The sequence below is a fragment of the Sebastes fasciatus genome, chromosome 6, assembly GCF_043250625.1.
Source record: "Sebastes fasciatus isolate fSebFas1 chromosome 6, fSebFas1.pri, whole genome shotgun sequence".
Taxonomy (NCBI): Eukaryota; Metazoa; Chordata; class Actinopteri; order Perciformes; family Sebastidae; genus Sebastes; species Sebastes fasciatus.
Window position 1 is genome coordinate 36,500,655 of NC_133800.1, and position 15,296 is coordinate 36,515,950.

A 15,296-nucleotide genomic window follows, 5' to 3' on the forward strand; every position below is an offset into this window, starting at 1 on the left:
GGCTTTAAATTGTGTTCTGTATCACTGTATGGAGGAAGGAACCTGCCAAAATAAAAAATAAATAACTTGATAAATAAATGTGTCATTAAATGTGGCAAAATTAATATTAAAAATAAATGTAGCCATTAATTAATTGATCAAATGTGACATTAATTGATATTTCTGTTTTCATTTGTTTATTTATCTTTGTATTAATTCCATTATTTATTTACTCTTCTGATTAATTTTCCCTTTTATTTATATATTAATTTTTATACATTTTTAAATGTATTTATTTATTTTTGCATTTATTATTTATTTTTGCACACATTGACTGACAGCTCCCTCATTTACTTAATGAGGCAGAAATGCATAAAGAAATGTGTAAAGAAAAGAATACCAAAATAAATAAATTTATAAAAGGAGAGAAATGCAAAGGGAACATTGTGTATAAATAAATAAATACGTAAATACATAAATACGTACGTAAATAAATAAATGCAAAAATAAATGCAAAAATAAATAAATAAAACAAAAAAACAAAAATAAATCAATTTAAAAATGTAATAAAAATAAATACATAAATAAAAGGGAAAATTAAATAGAAAAGTAAATAAGTAAGGGAATTAATACAAAGGCAAATAAATAAAGAATCAAATTAAAACAAAAATATCAATTTATATCACATTTTATCAATTAATTAATGGCTACATTTATTTTTAATATTATTTTTACTACTTTTAATGGCATATTTATGGATTTATTGAGTCATTTATTTATTTATTTTGGATTTTGGCAGGTTTAGTCTCTATATCACTGAGCTGTTGGTCTAGAAAGTAGAAGTGGATGTCAAATGATCTAATGAAACCACAGCTGGCTGAGAGGAAGTAACGTTGATCGTAATTGTTAGTCTCCAGCGGTACACACCTGTATACAGGTGAGGTGTCCGTACTGAGCGGCCACGTGGACGGCGGTGCTTCCATTCTGGTCGACTTCGTCCAGAGAGATCGCCTGTTCCTGCATGAACTGAAGCAACCACAGCAAGACCTTCTCCTGCAGAGACAGATGGAGACAGAGAGGGAGACGTTTTACCCTCCAGTCAACCAAACAATCTTCCCCAACACATGATGTCCACCTCAACATAGTATGGGACATTTCCCTTTAACACCACTGGCTTGATCTGTGTCCTGTCTTCTTCTGGTAGACAGTGTTGGCATTTTTCTTGCTTTAACCTTAAACACAATCTAGTTGCTAAATAACAAAATGTGGGGAACAAAGTGTAAAGGTTGTCCTGAGAGCGGCGCCTTGTCTTCACTTTAATAATGTTATCTGTACGGTGGCCTTTGAAGACATCTCAGGGTGCTTTCACACCTGTAGTTCACTTCAGTTGGTCCGACCAAACAAGAAGTCAAAGGACTGACAGGTGACTGACCTGACTGGACAGTTTTGGTGACGTCATCCTGCATCAGCACTACATAAACTAGGGATGGGCGATTTGACGAATATATCGGCTTTTGGGCAATTTCTGTCATTTTATTTTGCTAATTTAAGGGTCTGCCTCCTCGGGAATTCAACCCGGTAAATAATGAACCTGTAAAGCTCAATTCAGAGCACGTATAGGAACTGACAAGCCATATTATTCACATTCTTGCAGTCTTTCTCAAAACAGGGAAGTGACTAAATAACCGTCTTTAGTTGTTGATGTCCGATCGATTGGTGCTGAAAAGCAACGTCAATTCATAAATCATATCTGAGAACTAGAACTAATAACTGTATGTGCGGTCGTGCACCTGATTATTTAATAGCATTGTTATGTTATCCCCCCACCTGTTTGTTCATCTGGAGGCTGCAAGCGGAGGCGTCCTTCATCCGACGCCATCAGACTCTTTTTCAAATAGTGTTCAGCCTGTCTTTACAGCAGGGTGATTTATTAAACTGAAGAAGAGTTACCTATAGGCTGTAATGCTTCAGTTAAACTTGAGTTTTACATTAAAGACCGAGGACGTTAGCAGGAATCCCTCACACGCCGTACACACACCGGTTGGAAAATGTTAACATACAACCAAACCCTAACGTGATTTAAAATGTAATCCAGGTGACTGACAGCAGGTCATGCTGCACTTTACTGAACCTGATGTGTTTATTTACCTTCTCTGTAAATCACCAAGGAATAAATGATTATGAGCATTATTTATTCCAGACTGCAACAGAAGGACCTTGTCTATCATAAATAGTGACAAACAGAGTCACTTTTTATTGGGGAACTGCCAAAAATATGCAAAGTTCACAACCAGCAGATTTAATAGTAGCAGAGATTTTGAATTTCTGCTAAATGAAGTGCACTAAACAGGTTAAATCTTTCAAGGACCGGTGGATGTTCTAGCTCATTGGTGTGTGTTTGTGTGTTTCTATATGTTACCTGTCCATAGCGAGCAGCGTAGTGGATCAGACTGGGATGTTCTCTGGTGCAGCTCAGCTCAGCGATGGCCTCCGTCTCACTCACCATCCACCTCACACACTCCAGGTGACCGTTCTGTAACACAGTGAACACAGTGAACACTGTTAACACTGTTAACACTGTTAACACAGTTAACACAGTTAACACAGTTAACACAGTTAACCGGTTACAGTGAGCAGCACCAGGTGGTTTATAATCCGTCATCCCGTTAATCTGAGTGAATAAACAACGAGCCAGTCAAGACTCAGCTGCTTGTCTCCAGATAACACACTTCCTGTCTGGCTTCCACAGCAGCGGGGCAAACACAACACTAGTTCTGGTGTTCACAGTGAACGTCCTGCTGCTGCCAGCAGAGCTGATGGAAAAACCTCCATGTGACCTCACTGACCAGCTGCCAACAGCCAATCAGCATGTCTGTATGTCCTTCTGATCTTACAGATGTTTTATAAATTTCTACCTGCATACTCAAAATGCCTTTTTTTTTGCCATTTTAAGATGCACAGGAGCAAATCTATTTACATCAGACAGGGTGAATACGCAGCTAAAATAAGGTTGAGGATGAAGCTGCACAATCAACATCCATTAAAGGTTTTTATTAAAGATATTAAATGAAAAGCATCCCTCATGGATTCTTCTCTATTCTCCATTTTAAGCTTCCCAATTCTCTAAATCACTGGTTCCCAACCTGGGGAATGATGCAGGGATTTCTTCCACAAGGAGTCCGTTATTTATTCAATTTAAGGAGACCTGGTCTGCTTGATTTTTATTAAATTTACTCCTGCCATTACAAAAAAATACCAAGTATTCACTAATCCAAATCATTTTAGTTCACATTAACAGTTTTCTACAGACAACTTTACATAGTTATTCAAACTGCTTCATATCTGTCGTAACACTGAAGGAATGACTTCATAAAAAACGAACATCTGCCCACATGTGTCTGCTGAACATCTTAAAGTTGACGCGTTGTTGGGAGTAAACACACAGACTGACCTTGACTCCCAGGCCAGCCGGGGTGAGCTGCTGGCTGTTGCGTTCGTTGAGGCCGTCCTCCCCCATCAGAGAGGTGAGATGCTGCAGACAGTCGGCGTGACCCTGACAGGCCGAGATGTGCAGCAGGTTGTTCGCGTCCTCGTCTCGGATCAGCTCCAGGTTGTCTGCCGCCAGGTGAGGCTGCAGGAGGAGGAGGAGGAGGAGAAGAAGAGGTGTTAGAAATGTTAGACTCTCTTCCATCGGTCAGAGGCGTGACGACCTCCCACTCACCAGCAAAGAGATCTGTCCCTCTCTGACGATGTTCATGATGTTCTGGTTCTTCTTGGTCTCCTCGTCCACCTCGCCTCCTGCTCCTCCTCCGAACCCCCTCGGCCCTCCACTGCTTCCTCCTCCTCCTCCTCCTCCTCCTCCTGGTCCAGGAGCCCAGGGCTTGGAGGCGTCCTGCCTGCCCACGCTGCACCCTGGCATGGGGAACATCATGCTGGGGCCCCCCGGAGGCTCCACGCTGGGCCTCTGGCTCTGGGAGTCTGGGTAGACCCGCGCAGACAGCAGCTTGTCTGGAAAGTCATCATTCAAACAGGTCACATCATATGAACAAAGAAAGGGTCAAACAGAGAAGAAGAAGAAGAGCTGACGGTACCTGCATCAGAGAAAGAGGAGAGGGAGGAGGAGCAGCTGAGGAGGCTGGAGGAGAGCAGCTCCGACTGGTAGCCTCCTCCGGCCGAGGAGCGGTGGAGGTGGTGGAGGTCCGGATCCATCGACTTGGACTTCCTCAGGTCGGACCACTTCACCGGAGACAGGACACAATACTGCAGGAAACACATGATTCAATAGGTCATTAATAAAGAACATGTTTATTAGATCAAAGTTAAAGAGGCTCTGTAGAGTTTCCCTCTAAACAAACAGTTATGTTTACATTCAGTGCTACTCACAAAACCGTCTAACAAACGTGTCCTGAGCATTTAATCCACATAAAACATTTGCAAAGTATTTTATATCCAGCATTGTTTACATCCATGTTTACCAGCTAGCGGTCTTCTTCTTCCCTGTTTTTGCTGCTGCGTTTCTTGGCGCCTAACACGCAAAATGATATGATTTCCAATAGTAAATATATACATACATTTACATAAAGCAGCATATTTGTCCACTCCCATGTTGATAAGAGGATTAAATACTTTACAAATCTCCCTTTAAGGTTCATTTAGAACAGATAAAGGTACGATTAATTTGTGATTAATCGCATTACCTATGGACAATCATGCGATTGATTCTCTAAATCGATTGACAGCCCTAATATACTGTATATATACCGTATATATACCGTATATATGAAGGCCACAAGTCTTTACCTTTAGAGTAAACTGTAAACTAAACTGTGAGCGTAGTTTAGAGATCCATACTCAATGATTTCCACATCATCGTCACCCTCGGGGTCTGTGTATGGACCGTAGATGGATTCACAGATAACCAGTATTAAAGAGGTACCTGAGTCTGTGAGCTGCTGCTGCCCAGGCTCAGAGGCTCGTTGAGGGCTAAAGCGGAGTTCTTCAGCCCTCCTCCTCGGGTCCTCTCCAGGGTGCCTGCGCCCAGGTTGCTCCCCGTCACCGAGCGCTTGTCGTGGGGGACGCGAGGCAGCGTGGACATCTGCTGACTGGACTTGATATAAGGCACGTCCAGGATCTCGTCCATGTCCAGGTCGTAGTGCTCCAGCTCCCCGAACAGAGCCTGGGGGTTGTTCCCTCCAACGCCACCGCCTCCGCCTCCGCCTCCGCCACCGCCTCCGCCTCCGCCCAGGCCCTTCGCCTTCCCTCCCGGCCCATCAGAGGAGGTGGAGGCGTGAGTGGGTTTGTCAGAGCTGGGGTCATCCTTACCGGCCTCCCCTGGCTCCCCCTGGCCCTGGACTTTACCGTCGGAGTCGGAGTCGGTGGTCTCCGGTTGGTGCTTCAGAGGGGAGACCCTCTTCACCGGCCGGAACTTACTGTGGACCTCGGCGAGCCCCGTGGGTTTGATTCCCCCGCCGCCGAGGGAGGACACGCTGCGACTCCAGTTGATGGCGGGAGCTGCAGGCAGAGGAGACGTGACGGAGTTTAAATCATGTAGTTTAGTTTCACAGAGATTCAAACAGACTCTGTTGAAGTTTAAATGTGTGAAAAATACACGACAACATCAAATTCTATTTCGTTCAGTTCTGATATTACTTTTAAAACTATTCCTCAAACAGTACTCTCAGTAGAGATGAGGCTGCTACACAGTTCTAGTTTAAAATACTAACTTACCTTCTGAACTACATCCTACAAACAAAGTACGAGAAGTTATTGTTTTCACACTCAGGACTTCTTCCTACCATCTGCAGGCATGCAAACTCATCAACTCTTGTCACTTGATTGGTACACTGTCTCTTATTTCGACTGCACACTGACAGTCTTTACTAAAACCCCAGTAGTTCATTCCTCCTGCGCTCACCATAGTGTGACCGACTCGCATGCCAATCCTCTTGTTGTGCTAACCTCAGCACTTGTTGCTAGCGGCAGTGAAGTTTGGTTCTGCGTTACGTGCATCAATGTTTTTTGTTGGGTTGGCGCCGGTTAAAAATAAACGAACTATGACGGAATAATTCACTTTCGTCTGTAGACGGAGCACAACCCCACCCCCATTTAAAATAAATCATCACATCTGTACGAATCACATACAGTAGGTGTACAGTACACGGTACAGTGGGTGAATCACATACAGTAGGTGTACAGTACACGGTACAGTGGGTGAATCACATACAGTAGGTGTACAGTACACGGTACAGTAGTCGACCTATTTTGGATTCAAAACGGCAAATTTTGCCGGTGACAAGTATGCTGCTCCATCTGCTTGGAATCAGCTGCACAATCACCTGATTCTTCAGGAGCTGGTCTCATCGGACACATTTAGAATGATGCTAAATGATGTGTAAGTCGGCACATCTGGCTGTCGATGTTTTGAATGTGTTTTTGATATCTTATAATTCGGTAACTTTGTTCTGTGTTTTCATTTGAAATGTCTTTTATGTCTGTAATAACCGTGTTATTAGTGCTGCTGTTTGTCTTGGCCAGGATGTTTTAATCTCATCGAGTCTTTTCCTCCTGGTTAAATAAAGACTTTTATTATAACGTGATTACCTGGTCTCTCCTCGGCCTGGCCATCACTCCTCCTGGACAACTCTGGGATGCTTTTCAGAGACGTCACAGAATACTGAAAGAAAGAGAAAGAGAAAGCTGTCAGAAAATTGTACGAAGCAGTTATATTTAGATATTAGTTCTAAGTTGTTATGTTGTTCTAAATACAGACAGATTGTAACATGAAGCAGTCTGCTTGTTCTGTAGGTTACAGCTGTGGAATTAAACACTCAGCTCTCAGTTTTATACATCGAGCTAAAACTAATGCAGCGTCTCCAGACATTATAACCTTCGGGGTTTGTTGCAGGACTGCTGTATTATCATTTATTATAACATCAAAACACCATCGAGGAGGTATCCTCATTTACAGTGGTGTCAAGATGTAAAACAAGGCTTGCAAAGAAAATAGCAAACAATAAAAAAAAATAAAAGTTTAAAAATAAAATAAAATAAATAAAACCAGATAAAATTACAGTTAAAAACATTTCGTTAATTTTAATGGAAATTAAATGAAAATAAAATGATGGCTTAATGTAGGATTAGGATATTGGCCTAAAACTAGTAAATATTTTTTTTTTCCGAAATCTTAGAGGCAATTTTTGCTCCTCAATCAGTTTTTTTATGGAAAAAAAATCTGATTTTATAATAGTGAACTTAATTTTGGGAGTCTGACATCCATGGAGGGGACATGGAGGCTTGGAGAGAGGTCTTTTATTTTGGAGGGGTGGGGGGGGGGTTATAGGGAATGTTGTTTTTGTTCAATGAAAGTTCAATAAAATGTTGAGAGTCAACTCATTTAATTTAAGTTCAACTCAACAAAACTGTTGTTTTTGATGTCTCCTTATGGTGGTAAAACGTTTGTTTAGAATAGAATAGAAAGCTTTATTGTCATTGTATTAGATACAACGAGATTCACAGTTGCCACTTCTGGTCAGTGGTTTAAAACAAATACTTGACAAGACTAAACGAGGCAGATAAAACATATAACAGGTAAAACACACACAGTTATAAAGCAATATAAAACAGGTAAAGTAGAAGTAATAAATAAGTATAAACAGAAGTGTAACACTAGAGTATAAAATATAAAAATATATGTTATGAAAAAACAGAGGGAATTGCACTTAGAAAATAAAAATTAGAAAATTACTATTTTACATCTGCATATGACATAAATAAAAACAGCCTTATTTCCCATGGAAAGTTTCCACCTTGAATATTCCCGGTGTTCTGCAGCCCTACAGTCGGTAGGCTGTGTGTAGTTAGCAGCTGTTAGCTTGTTAGCATCATACTGACCACTGAATCATCAGAGAAGTCGATCTCGTCCAGGTCCAGGTATTCAGGAGCCTCCATCTTCACACCTCATCATCAGCCTCACCACCAGCTGCACACAGTAACACACAGGTTTCATACTACTACTGGTACATTATAGAGACACGTCTCAATCTATGGGGACACATGAACATTCACATTTTCTTCTGTTTTTTTAAGTTATAAATGACCTTGAGGAGAATCAGATACACTAAAGCTGCAGGAAACGTGTGTTCAAGTTGATTTTTCTACGTGAGATGACAAACTGCTGCTCAGTGAATAAACGAGGAAACTGTGGAAATAACACATCAGACTTCTACTGTAAAGGATTATCTACCGACTATAACTAAAGCTCATTAATACTGGAGGTTTAAAGTGTTTAAAGCCCAAACTGTCAACTGCACAAAGTGGCCGAGCTGTTGTGATCAAAGGCGACAAACAGCAGGATAATCAGGGCTAATCAGAGAGCAGCGTGACTCGCAGCGCCCGCACGCATTTAAAGACGCAGCACGCCGACCGGGACCAATACGAGAGCGAGAACACACTCTGCTAAAATATGTCAAATATCACTGAGAACACTGAGCTATGGAGCCAAAATAATAAATAAATAAATGACTCGATAAATAAATAAATATCTCATTAAATACAGAAAAAATAATATTAAAAATAAATGTAGTCATTAATTAATTGAAAAATAATAATATAAATTGATATTTCTGTTTTAATTTGCTTCTTTATTTATTTATCTTTGTATTAATTCTCTTATTTATTTACTCTTCTGTTTAATTTTCCCTTTTTATTTTTTATTTATTTCTGTATTAATCTTATGTTTTGTTTTTTTTAAATGTATGTATTTATTTATTTCTGCACAATTTTCCCATTGCATTTCTCCTCTTATTTATTTCCCCTAACATATTTATTTCTGTATTCTTTCATTTATACATTTCCGCCTCATTATGCAAATGAGGGGTCTGTCACTCAACGTGTGTCATGGGGTCAATATCAATTTATGTCACATTTTATGAATTAATTAATGCCTATATTTATACATACATTTAAAAATAAACATAAAACAAATAAAAAATAAATGCAAAAATTAATAAATAAATAATTTATTAATTTAAATTAAATTCATTTTCAATAAAATACATAAATAAATAAAAAGAGAAAATTAAACAAGAGGAAAAATAAACAAGGGAATTAATACAAAGATAAATAACTAAAATCAATTCATGTCATTTTTTTCAATTAAGTAATGGTTATATATATTTTTTTTTCATATTATGTTTGCTATTTTTAATGACATTTATCAAGTCATTTATTTATTTATTTATCTTTGATCATGGCAGGTTCAGTCCTCCATACTGAGCTTCAGTTTGTAATAAAACTGCAACTAATGGTCTCAAAACATAGTGGATAATTTTTTTGGGGGGTTGCTGGAATTGTTTTTATAAATAATTCCAGACAATGACTGATATATCTGACTTCAGGACATCTCTGACTACATACAAGCTGGATTCATTTAAAGATTTTCCAAAGGAAAAGTCCCTCGAAGTGTATGATTCAACTTTTTCCCCATGATCTAAGGTTAAAAAAGTTTTTAAAAAAATCACAATAAATCACAATATCGAATCGCAATACATATCGAATCGGCACCCAAGTATTGTGATAGTATTGAATCAGAAGATAGGTGTATCGTCCCAGCCCTAGTAATCTCTCGTAGTGTCAAGAAGTGATCAGCCATACTGCTGCAGTAGTTTGGTTTTGGTCGGAGGTGTTAATGGTGATTTTTCCGGCTCCCTGTATATTAAACACTTCCTAAAGAGGTTCCTTTATGTTTTGAAATAAACAACCTTCCATCCACAGTCACAGGATGTTCAGAAAGCAGCAAACTGAGCAGCTTTCCGGTAAAGAGAGGAGCTGTTTTCAGACTGTGTGGGAGCGACCGCACAACTTAAAACGGGCCAAAATAAAAACCTCTTGATTGCAGCTTTGAGAAACAGTCAAGCCGAACATCCTTGATAACAACAGCTTGGGCCTGAAAAGCCGACATCCAAAATAAGACTGAATCAAAAAAAGGAGGTCGGCTGGCTTCTCCGTGTTTATGTGAACAGCTGACGAGTCAGAATCCTTCCAGGCAGCGAGACACGAACACATGAAACGCTGTTCTGGAGCCAAGTCAAGTTTTCACTGAGAGACTCAGTTACTCTTTCTACAGTGAAATCAGATATTTATGTTTATTCAGAGGTTGAGGTGGAACTGAGAGAATCCACCTTCAACATCTCCTGGTCTCATACATGTCGTCTCTTCTACTAGTAGAAATGTATAAAAGGAGTTACTGTGGTTAGCGAGGGCAGTGACTGGACGCAGCATCCTGACCTCAGACTGGGGTTGCCAGGTTTCACATCTGTCCTAACTGCACTGACCTATCTCCTGATTCCATACTGTCACCATACTTGGGTGCCGAGTCGATTTTTTAAGTATTGTGATTCAATATATTACGATTTATTGTGATTTATTTTTCTATTGTGATCTGTCTGGAGCCGCAAAACATGTGATCATTGTGATGAAGGTAACACAGTTTATAGTCTAAGTATATAGTATCTAAGTCTAATGCAGTGAGGGCCAAAGAGACAATGTACTACGGAGTATTACGGCCACATTGAGGGAAAAAACATCTGAGATTTACAGAATAAAGTCAGAATATTACGAGAAAAACATTGTAATATTACGAAAATAAAGTCATAACTTTACGAGAAAAAAAAAATAACACGTAAAATGACTACTTTATAATATCATGACTTTATTCTCGTTATATTATGACCTTATTCTCGTAATCTATTTTTATTTTTACAATATTACATTTAGTGAAATCAAACCACCCACAGGCTGATGAAAGTGAACTAAAATCACATTAGAGAGCAACATGTGTGTGATTATTGCTTCATTTGCTGATAATTAGACAGAATAATTGGTATTATATTAGTTATTAGATGAGAATGAGCATCAGAGAGACCTCTAGTCGCTGATGAAGCTGATTAAATGTGTGTTTTCTGGAGGAAGCAGTGAGAGTGGACTGGCTGCAGGAGGTTTGTCCTCTCTTTGGTCTCAACAGATCATTTAATCCTCTGATAGCAGCTCAGGAAGCAGCAGGAGGCTCATTAGCTTCATTAGCTTAGCTCGCTAATCAGCAGTGAAAGTAATAAAGTTATTAATATGTACAGATTCAGGATGTCACTTTTAATTTATTTAATTATGTAATCACAGACTCCAAGTTCATGTTTAAGGTGATTATTTTACTTAATATCTACTAATAATGACAGTTTTAAAGGGGGAACATTACATTTAGTAAAATCAAACTACCCACAGGCTGATGAAAGAGGGATTAAATCACATTAGAGAGCAACATGTGTGTGATTATTGCTTCATTTGCTGATTATCAGACAGAATAATTGGTATTATATTAGTTATTAGATGAGAATGAGCAGCAGAGAGACCTCTAGTCGCTGATGAAGCTGATTAAATGTGTGTTTTATGGAGGAAGCAGTGAGAGTGGACTGGCTTGATATTGATATATATTGATATTTATGATATCAATATTTCTCAAATATGTGTTTTTATTTATAAGATACTTTCTGGTGGGAATCTTCCTGAGCAGTTCAAGACCTATTTTAAAACAAATGCTCAGGTCCATTCTGACTCAACCCGTCAATCTCTACATCTTCATCCTCCTGAATGTCTCACTAGTAGAGCTACATTTTCTAAGAGGTCTAATTGTTTGTTATCACTATAATGTAGTCATATTATGTCTTTATATATCTCTTGTCTCTAGGTGGAGGCTTCAGATCAGCCCAGTGGGTTGTTTTGTCTCTTCCTGCACTGTATATTATTGATTATTTTGTTGTATAGTCTTAAATTGTGCAAAACAAATAAACAAATAAACAAACAAACAAACAAAAGGCTTTAGGAGGTTTGTCCTCTCTTTGGTGTCACAGCTCCTTTAATCCTCTGATAGCAGCTCAGGAAGCAGCAGGAGGCTCATTAGCTTCATTAGCTTAGAAGCTAATCAGCATCCACACAAGCTAATGCTGGAAGCTAGCTGCTAAGTTAGCTACTAAGCTAACTGCTAAGCTAGCTGCTATGCTAACTGCTAAGCTAACTGCTAACCTTATTTGCAAGTGTAAAATAATAATAAAAATATTAATTATAATAATAATACATAATAATGGCACATAAACCTTATTTGCAAGTGTAAAATAATAATAATAATAATAATAATAATAATAATAATAATAGCACATAAACCTTATTTGGAAGTGCTAAGCTAACTACTAAGCTAGCTGCTGAGCTAACTACTAAGCTAACTACTAAGCTAGCTGCTGAGCTAACTACTAAGCTAACTACTAAGCTAGCTGCTAAGCTAACTGCTGAGCTAGCTGCTGAGCTAACCGCTAAGCTAACCGGTCAGCCAGTTGAGCAGAGCTAACGGTAAACATAACGGTAACGGTAAACATAACGGTAACGGTAGAGATACGGAGCTGTTCTCTCTCCGGGCGGTTACCGGTCGGGTTGATGGTTCGGTACCTTCTGGAAGAGGAGACGGAGCTCTCTGGAGGATGTGTTGGAGCTAGCAGAGCCGCTAGCAGGATCCAGCTGCTGGGATCAGATCCAGCTGTTTGTGTCCTCGGTGTCTCCGTGTCTCCGTGTCTCCGTGTCTCGCCTCGATGTCTCTGTGTCTCCAGCAGCACAAAGACTTTATGACATACGGGCCGCAGAGACGGGAGGAACCGAGAGGAGGGCTCACTCTGAACACGTTCCTGAGCACCACGTTAGATAGAAAGAAGGGAGGAACTACACTCTCACTGTTACACTTACACATAAGTTCAAGTTCAAGTTTAGTTTATTAATCACATACACATTGAGATGGCAGGGAGATTCTTTGTTCCTGTTTGTTACTCTCTCATCCTTGTATAATAGACAATCGATCGATCTCTCAATCAATTGAAGCTTTATGTGCACTTATTATTATTATAATAATTATTATTATTATAATAATAGTGATTATTATTATTACTATTATTTTACACTTGCAAATAAGCTTTATGTGCACTCATAATTATTACTATTATTATTATTATAATTATTTTTATTTTACACTTGCAAATAAGATTTATGGGCTATTATTATTATTATTATTATTATTATCATTATTATATAGTTATGAACTCGACACAAATAATTTGATAAGTCAAAATAATGACATACAGTATTAAGTCAAACATTAGATTTTTATGTGATAAACATAAATTACATAGCTACATAAATTAATAATTCTACAGCACATATGTGTCTCATAATAATGTTAAAATAACTCAGGTTTGTGTTTATTTGTTTTGAGGATTATATTTCTTCCGGTGGGTGAAACATGATTGAAGATGATTGATTTTGTTTGTTGCCAATGTCAGCTGATTAAATGCAGTTATGCAGTTACTATAGTTTTATGACAACAGGTTATTTTATAGATTGTTTTCACTGATGCATTGAAATCTGCGACAGATTATTGGTTTATCATTGAAAATACATGAAGAATAATCAGATAATCACAATGTCCATATGTATACAAGAAAACACATTTTCAACACTTTTCAAACTTCATGAATGTATTTCTTTGTTTTAGATTATTTACAGTCTATTTTGATGATAAAGGCTTCATTATAATCTCATTTAACACTATTTATTCCAGATGTGTTGAAGGTGCAGCTGCAGTCCGACTGTGTCTCAGCTGACTCATCGCTCCAATAGACGATCTCTGCAGCCGCTCAGACCGTTACCTCGGTCCGTTATCCTCAGAATAAAAACTACAATAAAAACTTTATTTATCATTTAAACATGCACGTATCCGGAAAATTTAATTAATTCTAATAAAATAAAATAATTTAAATTATTATGGTTGTCTTTATTTTTGACCACTATTTAATATATTTGTAGAGACCATAAAAAACATTTGTATTATATAAAAAATAAACCAGCAATGATTGTAATTTCTATTTTTATCTCTTAATATGTATAAATATGTCAAAATATAATATTTATAACTCATTGTACTTTGGAAAGTGAAAGCCATTATTATTATTATCATTATGATTATTACTATTATTATTAGTGGTTGAAGCAATATATCTAATTCCCACAAATGGCTTAATACAGTTATTCTATTATTATAATAATAAAATAACTGTATCAAGCCATATATATATATATACATATATATGTATATATATGTATATATATATATATGTATATATATATACATATATATATATATCATTTATAATGAATTTCTTTCTATTTTTTAATCACTTACTTACTTACCATTATTATTATTATTATTATTATTATTATTATTATTATTAGGGGTTGTAGCGATATAGCCTCCTACACCGTATATGGCTTTATTTTATTATTTTTTGTTTATATATATATGTTTTATTTATAATGAATTTCAATCTATTTTCTACTCACTTATTTACATACCATTATTGTTATTATTATTATTATTATTATTATTAATAATAATAATAATAATAATAATAATAATAATGGTTGTAGCAATATAGCTTCCCACAGCGTATATGGCTTGATAGTATTTTATTATTTTATATATTTGTTTTTATTTGTAAAGAATTTCAATCAATTTCTACTCACTTATTTACTTACCATTATTATTTTTTATTATTATTAGCATCATTATGTCTGTTTGCCTGTTCTCCCTTAATCTTTAAATTTTTTTATCATATATATTTATATATATACACACACAAAAAAAATTTATGTTATGTTATGGCATCCTCTTTATTTAATTAATTTATATTGTATGTTAAAATGTATCTTGGAGAACAAAGTACATTTATGGATTAAATAAGTTGACAAATAGAAATAATAAAAAAAGAAAAGATATTATTTTATTGTAGAAAAATGTTCCTTTAATCCTAATTATAGTTACTTCATTACCTTCAGTGTGATATTTAATTAATTGTATTTATATACATATAAACATGAGACTGAGAACATTTGACGTCATCCGTTCAGTTACATAACGTTCAGCGTGTCAGGAGGAAAACACAGACTATGAGTCTATAAATGTCCCCAGTGTTTCCATAATAACAGGCTGTGGTCCTCTGCTGTGGTCCAGACTGGTTTAACGCTCATCAGCCCAGTTTGACCTCATCGGTGCCATCTAGTGGTTCACTCTGAGACTCACAACTGGTTTAAACTGGTTTGAACACAGGAGAGCTGGGAGACGGGTTTTATAAAGAAATAAAACTGATTTCTATTTAAAAAAAATAAATATATGATGATATATATTCATAAACATATCTCATCATCCTGATTTAGTCCAGTTTGGGGGCAGT

At 37.1% G+C, this 15,296-nt stretch overlaps 1 protein-coding gene across 1 annotated transcript in view; it reads right to left on the minus strand.

The window, feature by feature from the left end:
• Positions 1-12,618, minus strand: part of sncaip (synuclein, alpha interacting protein) — an 18,093-nt gene extending 5,475 nt beyond the window's left edge. Inside the window, exons 1-9 of the mRNA XM_074639547.1 lie at positions 12,469-12,618; positions 7,870-7,957; positions 6,580-6,652; positions 4,916-5,490; positions 4,071-4,239; positions 3,701-3,987; positions 3,431-3,610; positions 2,399-2,512; positions 907-1,032 (exon numbers count right to left, since the gene is read on the minus strand). Coding sequence (XP_074495648.1) covers positions 907-1,032; positions 2,399-2,512; positions 3,431-3,610; positions 3,701-3,987; positions 4,071-4,239; positions 4,916-5,490; positions 6,580-6,652; positions 7,870-7,926 — 1,581 coding nt within the window. The 5' untranslated portion in view covers positions 7,927-7,957; positions 12,469-12,618. The remainder of the gene's footprint in view (positions 1-906; positions 1,033-2,398; positions 2,513-3,430; positions 3,611-3,700; positions 3,988-4,070; positions 4,240-4,915; positions 5,491-6,579; positions 6,653-7,869; positions 7,958-12,468) is intronic.
• Between the last annotated feature and the right edge of the window lie 2,678 nt (positions 12,619-15,296).